Source organism: Xenia sp. Carnegie-2017, unplaced genomic scaffold, assembly GCF_021976095.1.
Source record: "Xenia sp. Carnegie-2017 unplaced genomic scaffold, XeniaSp_v1 HiC_scaffold_20, whole genome shotgun sequence".
NCBI lineage: Eukaryota > Metazoa > Cnidaria > Anthozoa > Malacalcyonacea > Xeniidae > Xenia > Xenia sp. Carnegie-2017.
In genome coordinates this window covers 6,234,959-6,251,602 of record NW_025813483.1, presented here as the reverse complement: position 1 = coordinate 6,251,602, position 16,644 = coordinate 6,234,959, and the positions used below count along the sequence as shown (strand labels likewise).

Here is a 16,644-nt window from a genome sequence, read left to right as displayed (position 1 = left end):
ACTATTTTTTAGATAAATGTTATATCTCCAACAATTTTCCTTAAAAAGATTTTGCGCAAGCGTATAACTGGAGATTTCTTTTTAATTTTCAGTCTTTACTGTAAGAAGTATAGTTTTTTAAAACTGACATTCTTTTCTTGACTAGTTTTTAAAAAAGCATTAAAAACTGAAGTCATGAAGAAATTTGCAAATAAACAGGTATGTTTTAGAAAATGGATAAAAGGAAAGGATGAGCGCTAAGTAAACAATTTCACATTTTTTGGCTGAATTTCAATCAAATATTTTTACAGGTTTCTTCTAAAACAATCGGTAATTCGTCAACGTCAAAACCCAAGATCAACGATGTAAATGAAAAACTAAATCCATCATTAAAGACAATCCATCAAATATATTTGATGGATTGTCTTTAATGATGGATTAAGTTTAAAGCTCTGAAAAAGACTTCTTTAAGACGATCATTAAGAAAGTCATCCATAAAGATTTATACAGGGGAAGATGTACCTGATGAAGATCTTAACATTTGTAAGTACTTTACTTTTAGTGTAGAGTCATGAATAGTTAAACATCAGTTCATTACTGTGATTTGATAATTGCTTTAAAATTGTGAACAATGCAGTTGTTTTAACGATGGAGAACGTTTTTCGAACAAATTTCATTTCTTTGAAGTACATCAATGGAAGGGAACATCAAATGCTATGAAGACACTTCCAAAAGATCTTTACATAAATACCGCTACAATCCCCAACGGGTGATTGTAGCGGTATTTATGTAAAGATCTTTTGCATAAATACCGCTAGTATATACCGCTAAAAAAAGGCAGGGGTGTTTTTACAATGAAAAAAGTTAAAATTAACACTCGTTTTGGACCATACAGAGGAGAGGTACTTTCGCTTAAAGACGCAGAGGATGGAAGGGATCCTTCGTATATGTGGGAGGTGAACATATTTAAATAAATGAATAATTTCTTTCTATTAAAATATTTTATGCCTGTTCTACTGTCACCATGCAGATATTAAACATACATGCTTTGTCATAGTTATTTATCTGTCCGTGTTTACAGATTCTACAAGGAGGAAAGATTGTATATTGTATTGAAGGTAAGGATCTTGCTCAAGGTAATTGGATGAGATTTGTCAATTGTGCAAGATTTGAAGAAGAAAAAAATATAATTGCATATCAATATAATGGAGAAATTTACTACCGAGTTTATAAAGAGATTGAAGCCGATAAAGAATTGCTTGTTTGGTATGGAGATGAGTATGCTGAACAGTTGGGAATATCGTTGTTTGATGAGGAAGATAATGACAAACATCAGTTTGAAGGTTAGTCAGTTTACGTATGCGAAGTGCCTTAGTTATGTATGATCATTTAGTTCTTTATACTGTGATGTAATTCTAACTTTTCTTTTTAGTTGGAGGTCACAGCTGTAGACACTGTGGAAGGATGTATACTTATCCCGATTATTTAGAGAAACATTTAAAACGATGTCCAATGCTAGTTTGTACGAACCCTGGGAATGTCCACGTTGTGGTCGAAAGTACAGTAGTGAAGACTATCTAAACGTTCACATGAAAAATGAATGCGGAAAAAATCCACGATTAAAACGACATGTGAGGGTTCAAACAGGAGAGAAACCTTATCAATGCAAACATTGTGGTAAAACATTTAGACAGCTTTCTAAATTGAATGAACATGTTAGGATACATACTGGAGACAAACCTTATCAATGTGAAAATTGTGGTAAAAGATTTACACAGCTTGGTACCTTAAAACGTCATGGTATGATACATACAGTGAGTTAAATCAACACCTTACGATACATACTGGAGAGAAACCTTATCAGTGTGAACATTGTGGTAAAAGATTTATTAACAAGGGTAACTTGAAAACACACATTAGGATACATACTGGGGAGAGACCTTATCAATGTGTACATTGTGGTAAAAGATTTAGTAGGAATTATGACTTGAAGAAACACTTTAGGAAACATACTGCGGAGAAACCTTAATGTGAACATTTTGGTAAAACATTTAATAAGAAGAGTAACTTGAATCAACACGGTAAGATCCATGCTCGTAAGAAACATTCATGATGTGAATACTGTGGCAAGGGATTTACAAAGGATTGATTGAGAGTAAGGCTGACAAGGAGGAGGCCTTGGCCCTTCTAATCTTCTGAAGGACTGCCATCATGAAAAAATGAAATCCTTAGAGAAATTATGATGGAGGTAATCAGTGACGAAATTAGCCGGATCTTTTACTCCCACAATTCAAATATTTCGATGTCTTTACAAAATTGGTTCATTTTATTGTCTTCCGGCGATTGAACACAAAAATATTTACATTGTAGCAGTGAAAAACGTGCTGGCTTTGCTATTGGGGGTCACGTTTTTCATCTCACCATGTAATTTAATATTATATAAATAACTATTTTATATAAATCCCTCATTACTTGTAATTTAATAATGTAAGGTGATGCCTTGTGATTCAAGACGAAACGTTACGCTAATGAATAAATATTTCTTTTTTATACATTATTTTTGTATTGAATGGCTCTTTCTAAAGCACTTTGCTGGGCTTTAATATTTATAATAAGAATTCACTTCCCGCCCACTATATCCCTGGTTACTACCCTGTAAATATATGCTTATATAAAGCCACATGTAAAAATTTATATCATTTAATCTCAAGATTTCTTAAGTTAAAGACAAAAGGTAATAATTAAACTGTTACTGGACTGTTTTCGTTCTTGTTGACTGACGTTTCGACAACCTTAGCGGTAGTCATCTTCAGAGTCAAATGAGGAGTAAACGTCAGGATAGCCGTATTTGTTATCTGGTTCTTACGTTATTGTATTGTGTGTACAGGAAATGTGTATGATATCTCGCGTATCATACGACTATACAACATACATGTCGCACATAAACCAATCACAACGTTATTAACGAACATAAAGGACAAAGAACAACCCAACGAACGACAAGGTGCAGTTTACAAAATAAACTGCTCCGACTGCCACGCCTCTTATATTGGGGAAACTGGCATGAACTGAAACATAAGACTTACTGAACACAAACGAGCTACTAAGAAACAAGACAAAACTAATCACATTGCCGAGCATCACCGAATCACAAAGCACAACATTGACTGGGACTCGGCAAAATGCATTACTTACAGTACTGACTATAGACAAAGGCTTACATTAGAAAGTTGGTATACCAACTTGGAACAAACCCCCCTGAACAGATCACCGCAATTACCAGCACCTTACAAACAACTTATTCACAATACAAACAAACGATCAACTAAAAACATTACACTTCACACTAATTATTCACAATGACAATATACAATTGACACCCACACATTACAACTAAAAACATCACACCTAAATCACACATCACAACTAAAATAAAAATATTTCACTTCACATTAATTCACAATGAAAATACACATTTCCTGTATACACAATACAATGACGTAAGAACCAGATAACAAATACGGCTAACCTGACGTTTACTCCTCATTTGAATCTGAAGATGACTACCGCTAAGGTTGTCGAAACGTCAGTCAACAACAACAAAAACAGTCCTTCTCAGGACTATACCAACCTGGACGATCTACATTTACAAACATGTAAGAAAGAGTATTTTGGGCAAAAATTAGGCTCATTTTCAAACGATTTTCTTTTCTCCCTACAATCCCCCTACATTTTACAGTTTTCCCCGTAGGTTTTCCCTACCACCTACAAACCACTAAATCCCGCTACTGTAGGGGATTTCCCCTACCAGTGGCAGCACTGTTAACAATACTAAATATATATTAGCTTAACAATTTTTGTTAAATTAATACTACTTTAAACTTTTTAGTTCCACATGATATCAATTTCCATTGACAATTGGGTTGTGTTGTGAAAGATTGCTGCAGTGTAAATAACCGCTTTGAATTTTATATTTTTTTTATGAAATGAACATGAGCACAAATTGGCATACTTTATGATGCTTAAGTTTTGTAAAATGGCGTAAAATATCGGTATCGGCACAATATCGGCATTTTAATATCTGCTATTTGGTATATCGCTAAATATGTATATTGGTGCATCACTAGTGATAACACTTTAACATTTCTCAGAACCCAAGAATACCAGCCATGGACAATACCAACAAGTCATTATGTTCAATCAAAGCTACAGGTACTGAAATATAAATTCTTTCTTTGTTTTACAAATCAATGCTTCAAATTTCAAATGATCAACGATAAATTTTAAAAGATCAACGATAAATTTCAAATGATCAACGATAAATTTTAAATGATCAACGATGAAGTCCAAAAGATCAACGATAAATTTCAAATGATCAACGATAAATTTCAAATAATCAACGATAAATTTCAAATGATCAACGATAAATTTCAAATTTTATAATTATGATCATGTTTTAATCAAGTAAAACTTGTCAGAATGTAGCAATTATACAGGCATACCCCCATTCTTCAAGAACACCAACAGTCAGTAATATAAAACCAATGACCACAGTAAATACATAACATGGAAAGATCACATCCTCAGTCAAACGCCAGTATGTGTCCACAGAAGCATTCGAAATGACAACTTACATAGGTACAGCATAGCATCAAAATATCTATACAAATGAGAAAAAAACAGTTGTATAAGAAGATGGTTGTATATGATACAAACAAGGTTTGCTGGGCACATTTCTTTAGAAATCAAGCCAACTTTGTCTCTCATTATCTAAACATACGTAGAGATGGATTTACTATCGATGTTCGAGGAGGGTCATACCCATCTTATCAATAGTAACACACTCAAAGTAGCTTTCAAAATCTAATCTAAACCAAAGCATGCCCTATACAAATTCCTCTTGGATCAATCTCTGGCTTATACATCCAGGAGTCAATATCATTTAGACATTTTTTAAAATGCTCCTTAAGGTTTCTCAAAACAATGATAAAGTCATAAAAACTAATGAAATAAAACATTTGCAAGTTGTAAATATACAATAATGTTACAAAATGCAATAACAATGCCTGCCATAACTCACTGTAAATTTTAAGTAGATTTTTCTTTATCTTTGGTGACCCAATTTACAATTCAGCATTTGCATGACATTGCCAAAATTATGAACACTTTCAAAAGTACAATGTTTTTGGCTATGTGCATGTGTGGAAGTAGGCAATGATGCAACGAAAAAAATATCTATCAAATTGAAAAATATAAGTCAATCAAAAAACTTGAGAAAAACGACGATTTTTTTGAGAGCAAACATGTTTCGACATTATCATTATGTATCATATTACTTAACACTAATCATTCTGCACTGAAGATGGCATTCTGATAATGTTGAAACATGTTTGCTCTCAAAAAAATTGTCGTTTTTCTCAAGTGTTTTTTAAAATTGCTGCTAATTAGAAATTATAAGTCAATCAATTTCAATAACTTTTGGTTCAAAATGTTGTTGTGCTAAAGCAAACAATCAACAAAATTGAGGAAATTTTTTAAGCATTTTATTAATAAGTAAGTGCATAGTTTGCAAAACATGGACTTCTAAGTTCTTCTCATCCTTCAGACTCATGCTGTTTTGATTTGATAGTTAAAAACTCACTTGCCCAAGTTTCTTTCCAAATTGCACAAGAAACCATGCTATTACCTACATGCAAATTTATTCATCATTTTAACTCATACCTTGCTAACTTTTGAAATAAACAATTATGATGCAACTGTTAACCCCAATCATTTAATGATCATGTCATTCATGAACTTGAGAACAAAGACAAGCAACAGGGAACCAATGATTACAAAGGACATATTTCATAACTAAAATGAAAATATTCACATCATTTTGTTGATAAGATAAATGCTGATAATCATGATATATGTTTATGTTTCAAAACACATTTATGAATGGTGAGTATTACCTTCTTCAACTTATGAAGTAGCCATCCTTCCCCTAAATTGCTTTTTTTAAAGCATTCACCACCTCCTGACTCTGTCATAAAATAACCACCCCTCCTACCAGGTGCTTTAATAAATGTTTTCTTTCCATGAAATCTTTTCAATTTTTTGCCACTTCAGGAATGCATTTTTGTAACATTTGTTTCTTCTGCAAATTGTCAGCTGCATGTTTCACAATGAAAACTAGATGCAAATTTTTATTGTCAAGAAGATGAATTTTTATGATATTTCAAAGAAACCAAAACAAGTTCACTGTTGTCATTGTGTACTTTAGTCAAAATTTGAAATTATGTTGAAATCAAGTAAATTCCATTTGCAGCCGTCATCTTTTTAGTCTTTATGCAAATCTAATGAAATCTCGATTTGAATTTAATGACAACACAACAAATGGTCAAATTATTAGCAAGCATTTGTTAACTCAATACACATTGTTTAATGTATCAATGCTCATATGTAATTCATAGCTTTAATGGAAAGTCATGTACATTTAGAAATCTCGATGAATCGGTCAATTTGACAGTTCCTCAACTCAATGCTCAACTCTATTCTCTCTGTCATTAAAATTAAAACAAGAACAAGTACACCTCCCCTCACCTGAATATGATAAAGTATAAGATACTTTGTGTTGTTCTTCTTGCATACTAACTAATCTTGACACAGTCTTTGCTTGGAAGACGTTTCAGCAGCATTCAACTCAATAAATGTTGAAAAACACAGTGCAAGAGTGTGTAAAGACGACATTTAAATGTAAAAGAGACCTCTGATCATGGTACGGGGATTTCCGGCTGCTAGACAAAGCCTACCACGCATGCGCCATATTTCCGCCAAAACTTGAAATGTAATACAAAACATTCAAAACCTACGGTAAACGTTGAATATTTACTTGGCACTGAGTGTGTATGATTTTAAAGAGCAATAAACGTCTGAATTCAAGTTTAAAAGCTTGAAACATTTGGGAACTTTCTACATTAAACAAAGTTTTATCGACAATTTCAAGTTGCTTCGTCTCTGGATTCAAGTAGGTAGCAATGATGAAACGTATTTAATTTGAACGATGGAACTTTACTTTTTAATTATATTAGTTCAATGTTGTTATCTTCATTAAATGTTTTTACATGATGTACTTTAACTGTATTTGAGTGATTTGACTACATATCACATTATGAAATATAATTGCAACCTTTAGATATTCTCCATCATTTATAAGGAATTAAATATGTAGAAACATGATACATTAGAAGTTTTAAAAGTTTCTATGACATCATCTATGCACAGCTTATTTTCTGTGAATTCTCGTTTTAACAGCGCTGCACTTATTAATTCCCTAATGTTCACCGCCCCATAAGCGGCGCCAAGACAAACACTGTACTAAAAAAACCTATAAAAGCTCATATTGTGTGACAATTTATGCGGGGGGCGCGCAAGATTGATAATTGAAGGAGAAAGTATTTATATATTGGTATGTTTTAATCTTTTAAAATCCATACCCACAATTGATTTCCACAGAAGCTACTAAGGTAGGACATGCATATATGAATATTTGCACCCCTCAATTATCGAACTTGCGCAGCCTCTGTTACCTTGAAATAAATGTGTTTTCACACATAGAGGACAAATGTATGGTGGAGGCTGCCCTAATCTTGATTTCATTTTTGATGGTTTGTGACAAAACTCTTTTACACGATAGAACAGCTTCAAAAGTAGTGGTGTTTCAGTTTAGTCTTAGCGTATGAAATGATCGTCATGTTTTTCTATCTGCTGTAGTATAAATCAACAAAGTTACAAGTTCATTGCGATTTTGAACAAAAACTATTTTTGAGATAAACATTACATCTCCAACAATTTATTTTAAAAAGATTTCGTGCAAGCGTATGAAACGTCGTTCCCTGGGAATTTCTTTTTTAATTTTCACTTTTGACTGTAAGAAGTATAGTTTTTTAAAAATGAAATTGCTTTCTTATAGTTTTTGAAACAACATAAAAACTGAAGTCATGAAGAAATTTGCAAATAAACAGGTATGTTTTAGAAAATGGATAAAAGGAAAGGATGAGCGCTAAGTAAACATTTTCACATTTTTTGGTTGAATTTCAATCAAACGTTTTTACAGGTTTCTTCTAAAACAATCGGTAATTCGTCAACATCAAAACCCAAGGTCAACGATGTCAATGACAAAAAAACTAAATCCATCATTAAAAGAAAATCCATCAAACATAACTGTAAAGCTCTGAAAAAGACTTCTTTAAGACGATCATTAAGAAAGTCATCCAAAAAGATTTATACAGACGAAGATGTACCTGATGATGATCTTAACATTTGTAAGTACTTTACATTTAGTGTAGAGTCATGAATAGTTAAACATCAGTTCATTACTGTGATTTGATATTTGCTTTAAAATTGTGACCAATGCAGTTGTTTTAACGATGGAGAACTTTTTCGAACAAATTTCATTTCTTTGAAGTACATCAATGGAAGGGAACATCAAATGCTATGAAGACACTTCCAAAAGATCTTTACATAAATACCGCTACAATCCCCAACGCAGGCAGGGGTGTTTTTACAAAGAAAAAAGTTGAAATTAACACTCGTTTTGGACCATACAGAGGAGAGGTACTTTCGCTTAAAGACGCAGAGGATGGAAGAGATCCTGCGTATATGTGGGAGGTGAACATATTTAAATAAATGAATAATTTCTTTTTATTAAAATATTTTCTGCCTGTTCTACTTTCACCATGCAGATATTAAACATACATGCTTTGTCAAAATTATTTATCTGTCCGTGTTTACAGATTGTACAAGGAGGAAAGGTTGTATATTGTATTGATGGTAGGGATCTTGCTCAAGGTAATTGGATGAGATTTGTGAATTGCGCAAGATTTGAAGAAGAACAAAATATAATTGCATATCAATATAATGGAGAAATTTACTACCGAGTTTATAAAGAGATTGAAGCCGATAAAGAATTGCTTGTTTGGTATGGAGATGAGTATGCTGAACAGTTGGGAATATCGTTGTTTGATGAGGAAGATAATGACAAACATCAGTTTGAAGGTTAGTCAGCTTACGTATGCGAAGTGCCTTAGTTATGTATGATCATTTAGTTCTTTATCCTGTGATCTAATTCTAACTTTTCTTTTTAGTTGGAGGTCACAGCTGTAGACACTGTGGAAGGATGTATACTTATCCAGATTATTTAGAGAAACATTTAAAACGATGTCCAATGCTTGTTTTTACGAATCCTTGGGAATGTCCACGTTGTGGACGAAAGTACAGTAGTGAAGACTATCTAAATGTTCACATGAAAAATGAATGCGGAAAAAATCCACGATTAAAACGACATGTGAGGGTTCAAACAGGAGAGAAACCTTATCAATGCAAACATTGTGGTAAAACATTTAGACAGCTTTCTAAATTGAATGAACATGTTAGGATACAGGAGACAAACCTTATCAATGTGAAAATTGTGGTAAAAGATTTACACAGCTTTCTCGATTAAATAGACATTTTAGGATACATACTGGAGAGAAACCTTATCAATGTGAAAATTGTGGTAAAAGATTTAGACATCTTGGTAACTTAAAACGTCATGGTATGATACATACAGGAGAGAAACCTTATAAATGTGAACATTGTGGTAAAAGATTTTCACGGAATTGTGCTTTGAATAAACACCTTAGGATACATACAGGAGAGAAACCTTATCAATGTCAACATTGTGGTAAAACATTTACACTGCATGGTAGCTTAAAGCGTCATGGTAGGATACATACAGGAGAGAAACCTTATAAATGTGAACATTGTGGTAAAACATTTTCACAGAATTATGAGTTGAAAAAACACCTTATGATACATACAGGAGAGAAACCTTATAAATGTGAACATTGTGGTAAAAGATTTTCACGGAATTGTGCTTTGAATAAACACCTTAGGATACATACAGGAGAGAAACCTTATCAATGTCAACATTGTGGTAAAACATTTACAGAGCATGGTAGCTTTAAACGTCACTTAAGGATACATACAGGAGAGAAACCTTATCAATGTAAACATTGTGGTAAAAGATTTGCAGTGCTTGGTCACTTAAAAAGTCACGTAAGGATACATACGGGAGAGAAACCTTATCAATGTGAACATTGTGGTAAAAGCTTTACTAACAAGTGTAACTTGAAAACACACATTATGATACATCATACTGGGGAGAGACCTTATCAATGTAAACACTGTGGTAAAACATTTACAGGGCATAGTGAGTTAAATCGACACCTGAGGATACATACTGGAGAGAAACCTTATCAATGTGAACATTGTGGTAATAGATTTAATAACAAGGGTAACTTAAAAACACACATTAGGATACATACTGGGGAGAAACCTTATCAATGTGAACATTGTGGTAATAGATTTAATAATAAGAGTAACTTAAAACACACATTAGGATACATACTGGGAGAAACCTTATCAATGTGAACATTGTGGTAAAAGATTTAATAACAAGAGTAACTTGAAAGCACACATTAGGATACATACTGGGAGAAACCTTATGAATGTGAACATTGAGGTAAAAGATTTAATAACAAGGGTAACTTGAAAACACACATCAGCATACATACAGGAGTGAAACCTTATCAATGTGAACATTGTGGTAAAAAAAATAGAAGGAATAATGACTTGAAGAAACACTTTAGGATACATACTGGGGAGAAACCTTATGAATGTGAACATTGTGGTAAAAGATTTAAAGAGTCTAATAATTTTAAAAGACACATGAGGATTCACACAAGAAAAACCTCATCAATGTGAACATTTTGGTAAAACATTTAATAAGAAGAGTAACTTGAATCAACACGGTAAGATCCATGCTCGTAAGAAACATTTATGATATCAATATTGTGGCAAGGGATTTACAAACGATTTATTGAGTAAGGCTGACAATGAGGAGGCCTTGGCCTTTCTAATCTGCTGAAGGACTGCCATCATGAAAAAATGATATCCGTATAACAAGTATGATGGAGGTAATCAGTGACGAATTTTAGCCCGATCTTTTACTCCCACAATTCAAATTTTTCGATGTCTTTACAAAATTATTTCATTTTATTGTCTTCGGTGATTGAACACAAAAATATTTACATTGTAGCAGTGAAAAACGTTTTGGCTTTGCAATTGGGGGTCACGTTTTTCATCCCACCATTTAATTTAATATTATATAAATAACTATTTTATATTAATCCCTCATTACTTGTAATTTAATAATGTCTGATGATGCCTTGTGAGTCAAGACGAAACGTTACGCTAATGAATAAATATTTTTTTTATACATTATTTTTGTATTGAATGGCTCTTTTAAAAGCAGTTTGCTGGGCTTTAATATTTATAATAAGAATTCGCTTCCCGCCCAGTATATCCCTGGTTACTACCCAGTAAATATATGCTTATATAAAGCCTCAAGTAAAAATTTATATCATTTAATCTCAAGATTTCTTAAGTTAAAGACGAAACGTAATCATTAAAAAACCTTTTATCTTTATTTCTGATTTATTGCCGTGATGGCTTTTTTAAAAGTCTTATGTTGGGCTATTATGTTTATTATGAAAATGCGCTTTCCGCCTGGCAAATCTCTGGCCACGATATTTAATCGTCATCTGCAATTATGTCGTTCTAGCTTTCACGTTTGATTTAATTTCAATATTAGTCAAATGAGTTGACAGTTTAACATCATATGATTATGCCAAAAGAAAGATTCTGTTACAATCACTTGCTAAATGGTAGTAGTAGTTTCGTATGGTAGTCACACCTCCATGTATGTCCCATCAAGCCGGCAGAGTTTGGAGGTGTGGTTCCGAGAGTTCGACATCGAAGTTCGGAGACCGGGTTTGGATCATTCTTAGTTGTCCTTCAGTGAAGTACTTAAGCCCCTGCACGACTACAACGTGATGATCCAGGCGCAGGGGCGCTAAATGATGAGAACACAGGAAGAAAAGAGTATTTTGGGCAAAAATTAGGCTCATTTTTAAACGATTTTCTTTTCTCTCTACAGTCCCCTACAATTTACAGTTTTCCCGTAGGTTTCCCTACCATCTACAAACCACTAAATCCCGCTACTGTAGGGATTTCCCTACAGTGGCAGCACTGTTAACAATACTAAATATATACTACCTTAACAATTTTTGTTAAATTAATACTACTTTAAACTTTTTAGTTCCACACAGGGGCCGCGGAAGTATCTCAAAAGTGGGGGGGCACTGACCGAAAAGGGCATGTGAGTTTGCAGTTTACTGTTTTAGTATATTTTATATATGCCTTGTTTCATGAATCATGATTAAGTTTCAAAGTCTGCAAAATATTGGTAAACATTCTTAGAATGCTATGCGTATTCTCTACTGCTCGGCGTGCGTGCTAACAAATTGAACTAAGATGACGAAATGAACAATTTTATTAAGTAAAGCGATCTCAATAAAATTTCCCAAAAAATCTAACCCTACGTTCGTTTTTCAGAACAAAGTCCTTAGCTATTAAACGTAAGTCCAGTTCGTCAGTTCTGGCCTTGTTTACATGCATAACAATAAGATTATTGTAGCGTGCTGCCGTCATTGTGCTCCTGAGATGTGTTTGACAAGCCACTGGCAAGAAAAAAAAGTTTTCCAGAGGATGCGCTCATCGGAGCAACAAGGTAAATCAAGGTAAGACGTGTGCTTTATTTCTTCTAGTGTAGGATGGTAAGGCTGTCGGCCTGTACAGCACAAATGCTTACAATCGAGTCCTAGCAAACATTCCGTTGACTCAATTTGCATAGGTCCTACCAATAGGGCGGTAGTCGTGGAACTTGGCAAAGACGCATACGTTAGGTTTTGAGAAGGTGTGTGAACTGGCTCGGTCGGCGGCGCGACTAGTATCTCTAAAGACGTTGTAAAGTCAGAATCGCCGAATTTTGGTTTGGAATGAGAATGAGGAGATAAATACGTTGATGGAGTTTCTGTAGCTGACGGCAGTGTCAAACTAGACCTAGAGTCGATGTTTTGGTCAACAACGTTCTCTTCTGGAGCACTACTAAAAAACTCGTCAGTTTTCGCATCCTTTTAGCTGTTTCTACAAGCTCTTTTTCCTTTTCTCGTTTTCACCTAGCAGCTCTAAGCATGATGATTTTGATTAGAAGTGATTTAAACCGCAAAATTTTCAATTATTATGATTATGAATTGTCATCAGTTTTGTAGAACCAATGGCCTGAAAGACAATACGACGGGAGCAATGCGTAGCCGTAGAATTTATAGTCTCATGTGGATCATAAATTGCGACTTCTCATTGTTTGTTAAGTTACTGGGCGGACGTCTGCGAAGACAACCCCAATCGACAAACGCGATTTTTGATCCATCTGGGTAATCAAGATAAAAAACTAAGCTATAGCTGATTTTGCATGATGCCGACAGACTTTGATCTACTCTCGGGGCTACTTGTATCTAAGAAAAACTTCTTCAGTCCAATTTTACCTAAAACAAGGGCATTTCTACACCATGAAAAAGGGCACTTTCATTCCAGAAAAGAACAAATTTTCCCTGTTGTAAAAGTGGGGAGACACTTGCCCCAATGCCCCAGTTCCGCGGCCTCTGGTTCCACATGACATCAATTTCCATTGACAATTGGGTTGTGTTGTAAAATATGGCTGCAGTGTAAATAACCGCTTTGAATTTTATATTTTTTTTATGAAATGAACAGTCAATAGTGAGTACAAATTGGCATACTTTATGATGCTTAAGTTTTGTAAAATGGCGTAAAATATCGGTATCGGCACAATATCGGCATTTTAATATCTGCTAATTGGTATATCGCTAAATATGTATATTGGTGCATCACTAGTGATAACACTTTAACATTTCTCAGAACCCAAGAATACCAGCCATGGACAATACCAACAAGTCATTCTGTACAATCAAAGCTCAAGGTACTGAAATATAAATTCCCTCTTTGTTTTACAAATCAATGTTTTAAATTTCAAATGATCAACGATAAATTTCTAATGTTATAATCATGATCATGTTTTAATCAAGTAAAACTAGTCATAAGCTAAGAAATATACAGGTATACCACCATTTTTCAAGAACACAAACAGCCTGTAATATATAACCAAAGACCACAGCGAATACATAACAAGGAAAGACCACACACTCAGTCAAACGTTAGTATGTGTCCACAAGAGGCATTCAAAATGACAACTCACATAGGTACAGCATAGCATCAAAATCTCTTTACAATGGAGAAAAAAACAGTTGAATAAGAAGATGGTTGTATATCATACAAACAAGGTTTGCTGGGTGCATTTTTTTAGCAATCAAGCCAACTTTGTCTCTCACTATCTAAACATACGTAGAGATGGATTTACTATCAATGTTGGAAGAGGGTCATCCCCATCTTATTAATAGCAACACACTCAAAGTAGCTTTCAAAATCTAATCTAAACCAAAGCATGCCCTATACAAATTCCTCTTGGATCAATCTCTGGCTTATACATCCAGGAGTCAATATAATTTAGTCATATTTTAAAACCTCCTTAAGGTTTCTCAAAACAATGATAAAGTCATAAAAACCAATGAAATAAAACATTTGCAAGTTGTAAATATACAATAATGTAACAAAATGCAATAACAGTGCCTGGCATAACTCACTGTAAATTTTAAGTAGATTTTTCTTTGTCTTTGGTGACCCAATCTACAATTCAGCATTTGCATGACATTGCCAAAATGATGAACACTTTTAAAAGTACCATGTTTTTGGCTATGTGCATGTGTGGAAGTAGGCAATGATGAAACAACAAATATCTAACAAATTGAAAAATATAAGTCAATTGATTTCAATAACTTTTGGTTCAAAATTATGTTGTGCTGAAGCTAACAATCAACAAAATTGAGCAAATTTTTTAAACACATTATTAATAAGTAATTGCATAGTTTGCAAAACATGGACTTCTAAGTTCTTCTCATCCTTCAGACTCATGCTCTTTTGATTTGATAGTTAAAAACTCACTTGCGCAAGTTTCTTTCCAAATTGCACAAGAAACCATGCTATTACCTACATGCAAATTTATTCATCATTTTAACTCATACCTTGCTAACTTTTGAAATAACCAATTATGATGCAACTGTTAACCCCAATCATTTAATGATCATGTCATTCATGAACTGGAAAACAAAGACAAACAAAAGGGAACCAATGATTACAAAGGACATATTTCATAACTAAAATGAAAATATTCACATCATTTTGTTATAAGATAAATGCTGATAATCATGATATATGTTTATGTTTCAAACACATTTATGAATAGTGAGTATTACCTTCTTCAACTTATGAAGTAACCATCTTTCCTCTAAATTGCTTTTGTTAAAGCTTCACCCTCCTGACTCTGTCATAAAATATCCACCTCTCCTAACAGGTGCTTTAGTAAAAGTTTTCTTTCCGTGAAATCTTTTCAATTTTTTGCCACTTCAGGGATGCATTTTTGTAACGTTTGTTTCTTCTGCAATTTGTCAGCTGCATGTTTCACAATGAAAACTAGATGCAAATTTTTACTGTCAAGCAGATGAATTTTTATGATATTTCAGAGAAACCAAAAACAAGTTCACTGTCAAAATTTGAAATTATGATGAAATCAAGTATGTTCCGTTTGCAGCCGTCATCTTAATGGTCTGTATGGAAATCTAATGAAATCTCCATTTGAATTTAATGACAACACAACAAATGGTCAAATTATTAGAAAGCATTTATTAACTAATTAATGGAAAGTCATGTACATTAAGAAATCTCGACGAATCTGTCAATTTGACAGTTTCCTCAACTCAAAGTCATGTACATTAAGAAATCTCGACGAATCTGTCAATTTGACAGTTTCCTCAACTCAAAGTCATGTACATTAAGAAATCTCGACGAATCTGTCAATTTGAGGAATCTGTCAATTTGACAGTTTCCTCAAAGTCATGTACATTAAGAAATCTCGACGAATCTGTCAATTTTCTTTCCATGAAATCTTTTCAATTTTTTGCCATTTCAGGAATGCATTTTTGTAACGTTTGTTTCTTCTGCAATTTGTCAGCTGCATGTTTCACAAGGAAAACTAGATGCAAATTTTTATTGTCAAGCAGATGAATTTTTATATTTCAAAGAAACCAACAAGTTCACTGTGAAAATTTGAAATTATATTGAAATCAAGTAATTTCCGACGAATCTGTCAATTTGACAGTTTCCACAACTCAAGCTCAACTCTATCCTCTCTGTCATTAAAATTAAACCAAGAACAAGTACACCTCACCTGAATATGACAAAGTATGAGATACTTTGTGTCGTTGTTCTTGCATACTAACTAATCATGACACAGTCTTCGCTTGGAAGACGTTTAGCAGCATTTAACTCAATAAATGTTGAAAAACACAGTGCAAGATCATGGTACGGGGATTTCCGGCTGCTAGACAAAGCCTACCACGCATGCGCCATATTTCCGCCAAAACTTGAAATGTAATACAAAACATTCAAAACCTACGGTAAACGTTGAATATTTACTTGGCACTGAGTGTGTATGATTTTAAAGAGCAATAAACGTCTGAATTAAAGTTTAAAAGCTTGAAACATTTGGGAACTTTCTACATCAAACAAAGTTTTATCGACAATTTCAAGTTGCTTCGTCTCTGGATTGTT

At 33.6% G+C, this 16,644-nt stretch overlaps 1 protein-coding gene, 1 long non-coding RNA gene and 1 pseudogene across 2 annotated transcripts; 2 read left to right on the top strand and 1 right to left on the bottom strand.

Annotated features, from left to right (window-relative positions):
- Positions 1-811: 811 nt before the first annotated feature.
- Positions 812-1,560, top strand: LOC124441575 (PR domain zinc finger protein 14-like). Its single transcript, XM_046992050.1, has 3 exons — positions 812-935; positions 1,061-1,322; positions 1,412-1,560. Exons 1-3 carry the CDS (start codon positions 834-836, stop codon positions 1,558-1,560), a joined length of 513 nt encoding a protein of 170 aa, XP_046848006.1. The 5' UTR covers positions 812-833.
- Positions 1,561-4,186: 2,626 nt separating this feature from the next.
- LOC124441506 lies at positions 4,187-15,624 on the bottom strand. Its single transcript, XR_006946980.1, has 4 exons — positions 15,291-15,624; positions 15,060-15,134; positions 5,060-5,214; positions 4,187-4,639 (listed from the first exon to the last, which is right to left on the bottom strand). It is a non-coding gene; the product is annotated as an uncharacterized LOC124441506 (long non-coding RNA).
- Positions 7,964-10,659, top strand: LOC124441496 (annotated as a pseudogene).
- Positions 15,625-16,644: the final 1,020 nt, after the last annotated feature.

What these genes read in the sequence shown, in the direction of transcription:
- LOC124441575 (XM_046992050.1), top strand. Translation starts at nt 834, where the DNA reads ATGAAAAAAGTTAAAATTAACACTCGTTTTGGACCATACAGAGGAGAG. An exon ending in ATCCTTCGTATATGTGGGAG is followed by an intron (nt 936 to 1,060) that starts GTGAACATATTT and finishes CCGTGTTTACAG; the next exon opens with ATTCTACAAGGAGGAAAGAT. An exon ending in TGACAAACATCAGTTTGAAG is followed by an intron (nt 1,323 to 1,411) that starts GTTAGTCAGTTT and finishes TTTTCTTTTTAG; the next exon opens with TTGGAGGTCACAGCTGTAGA.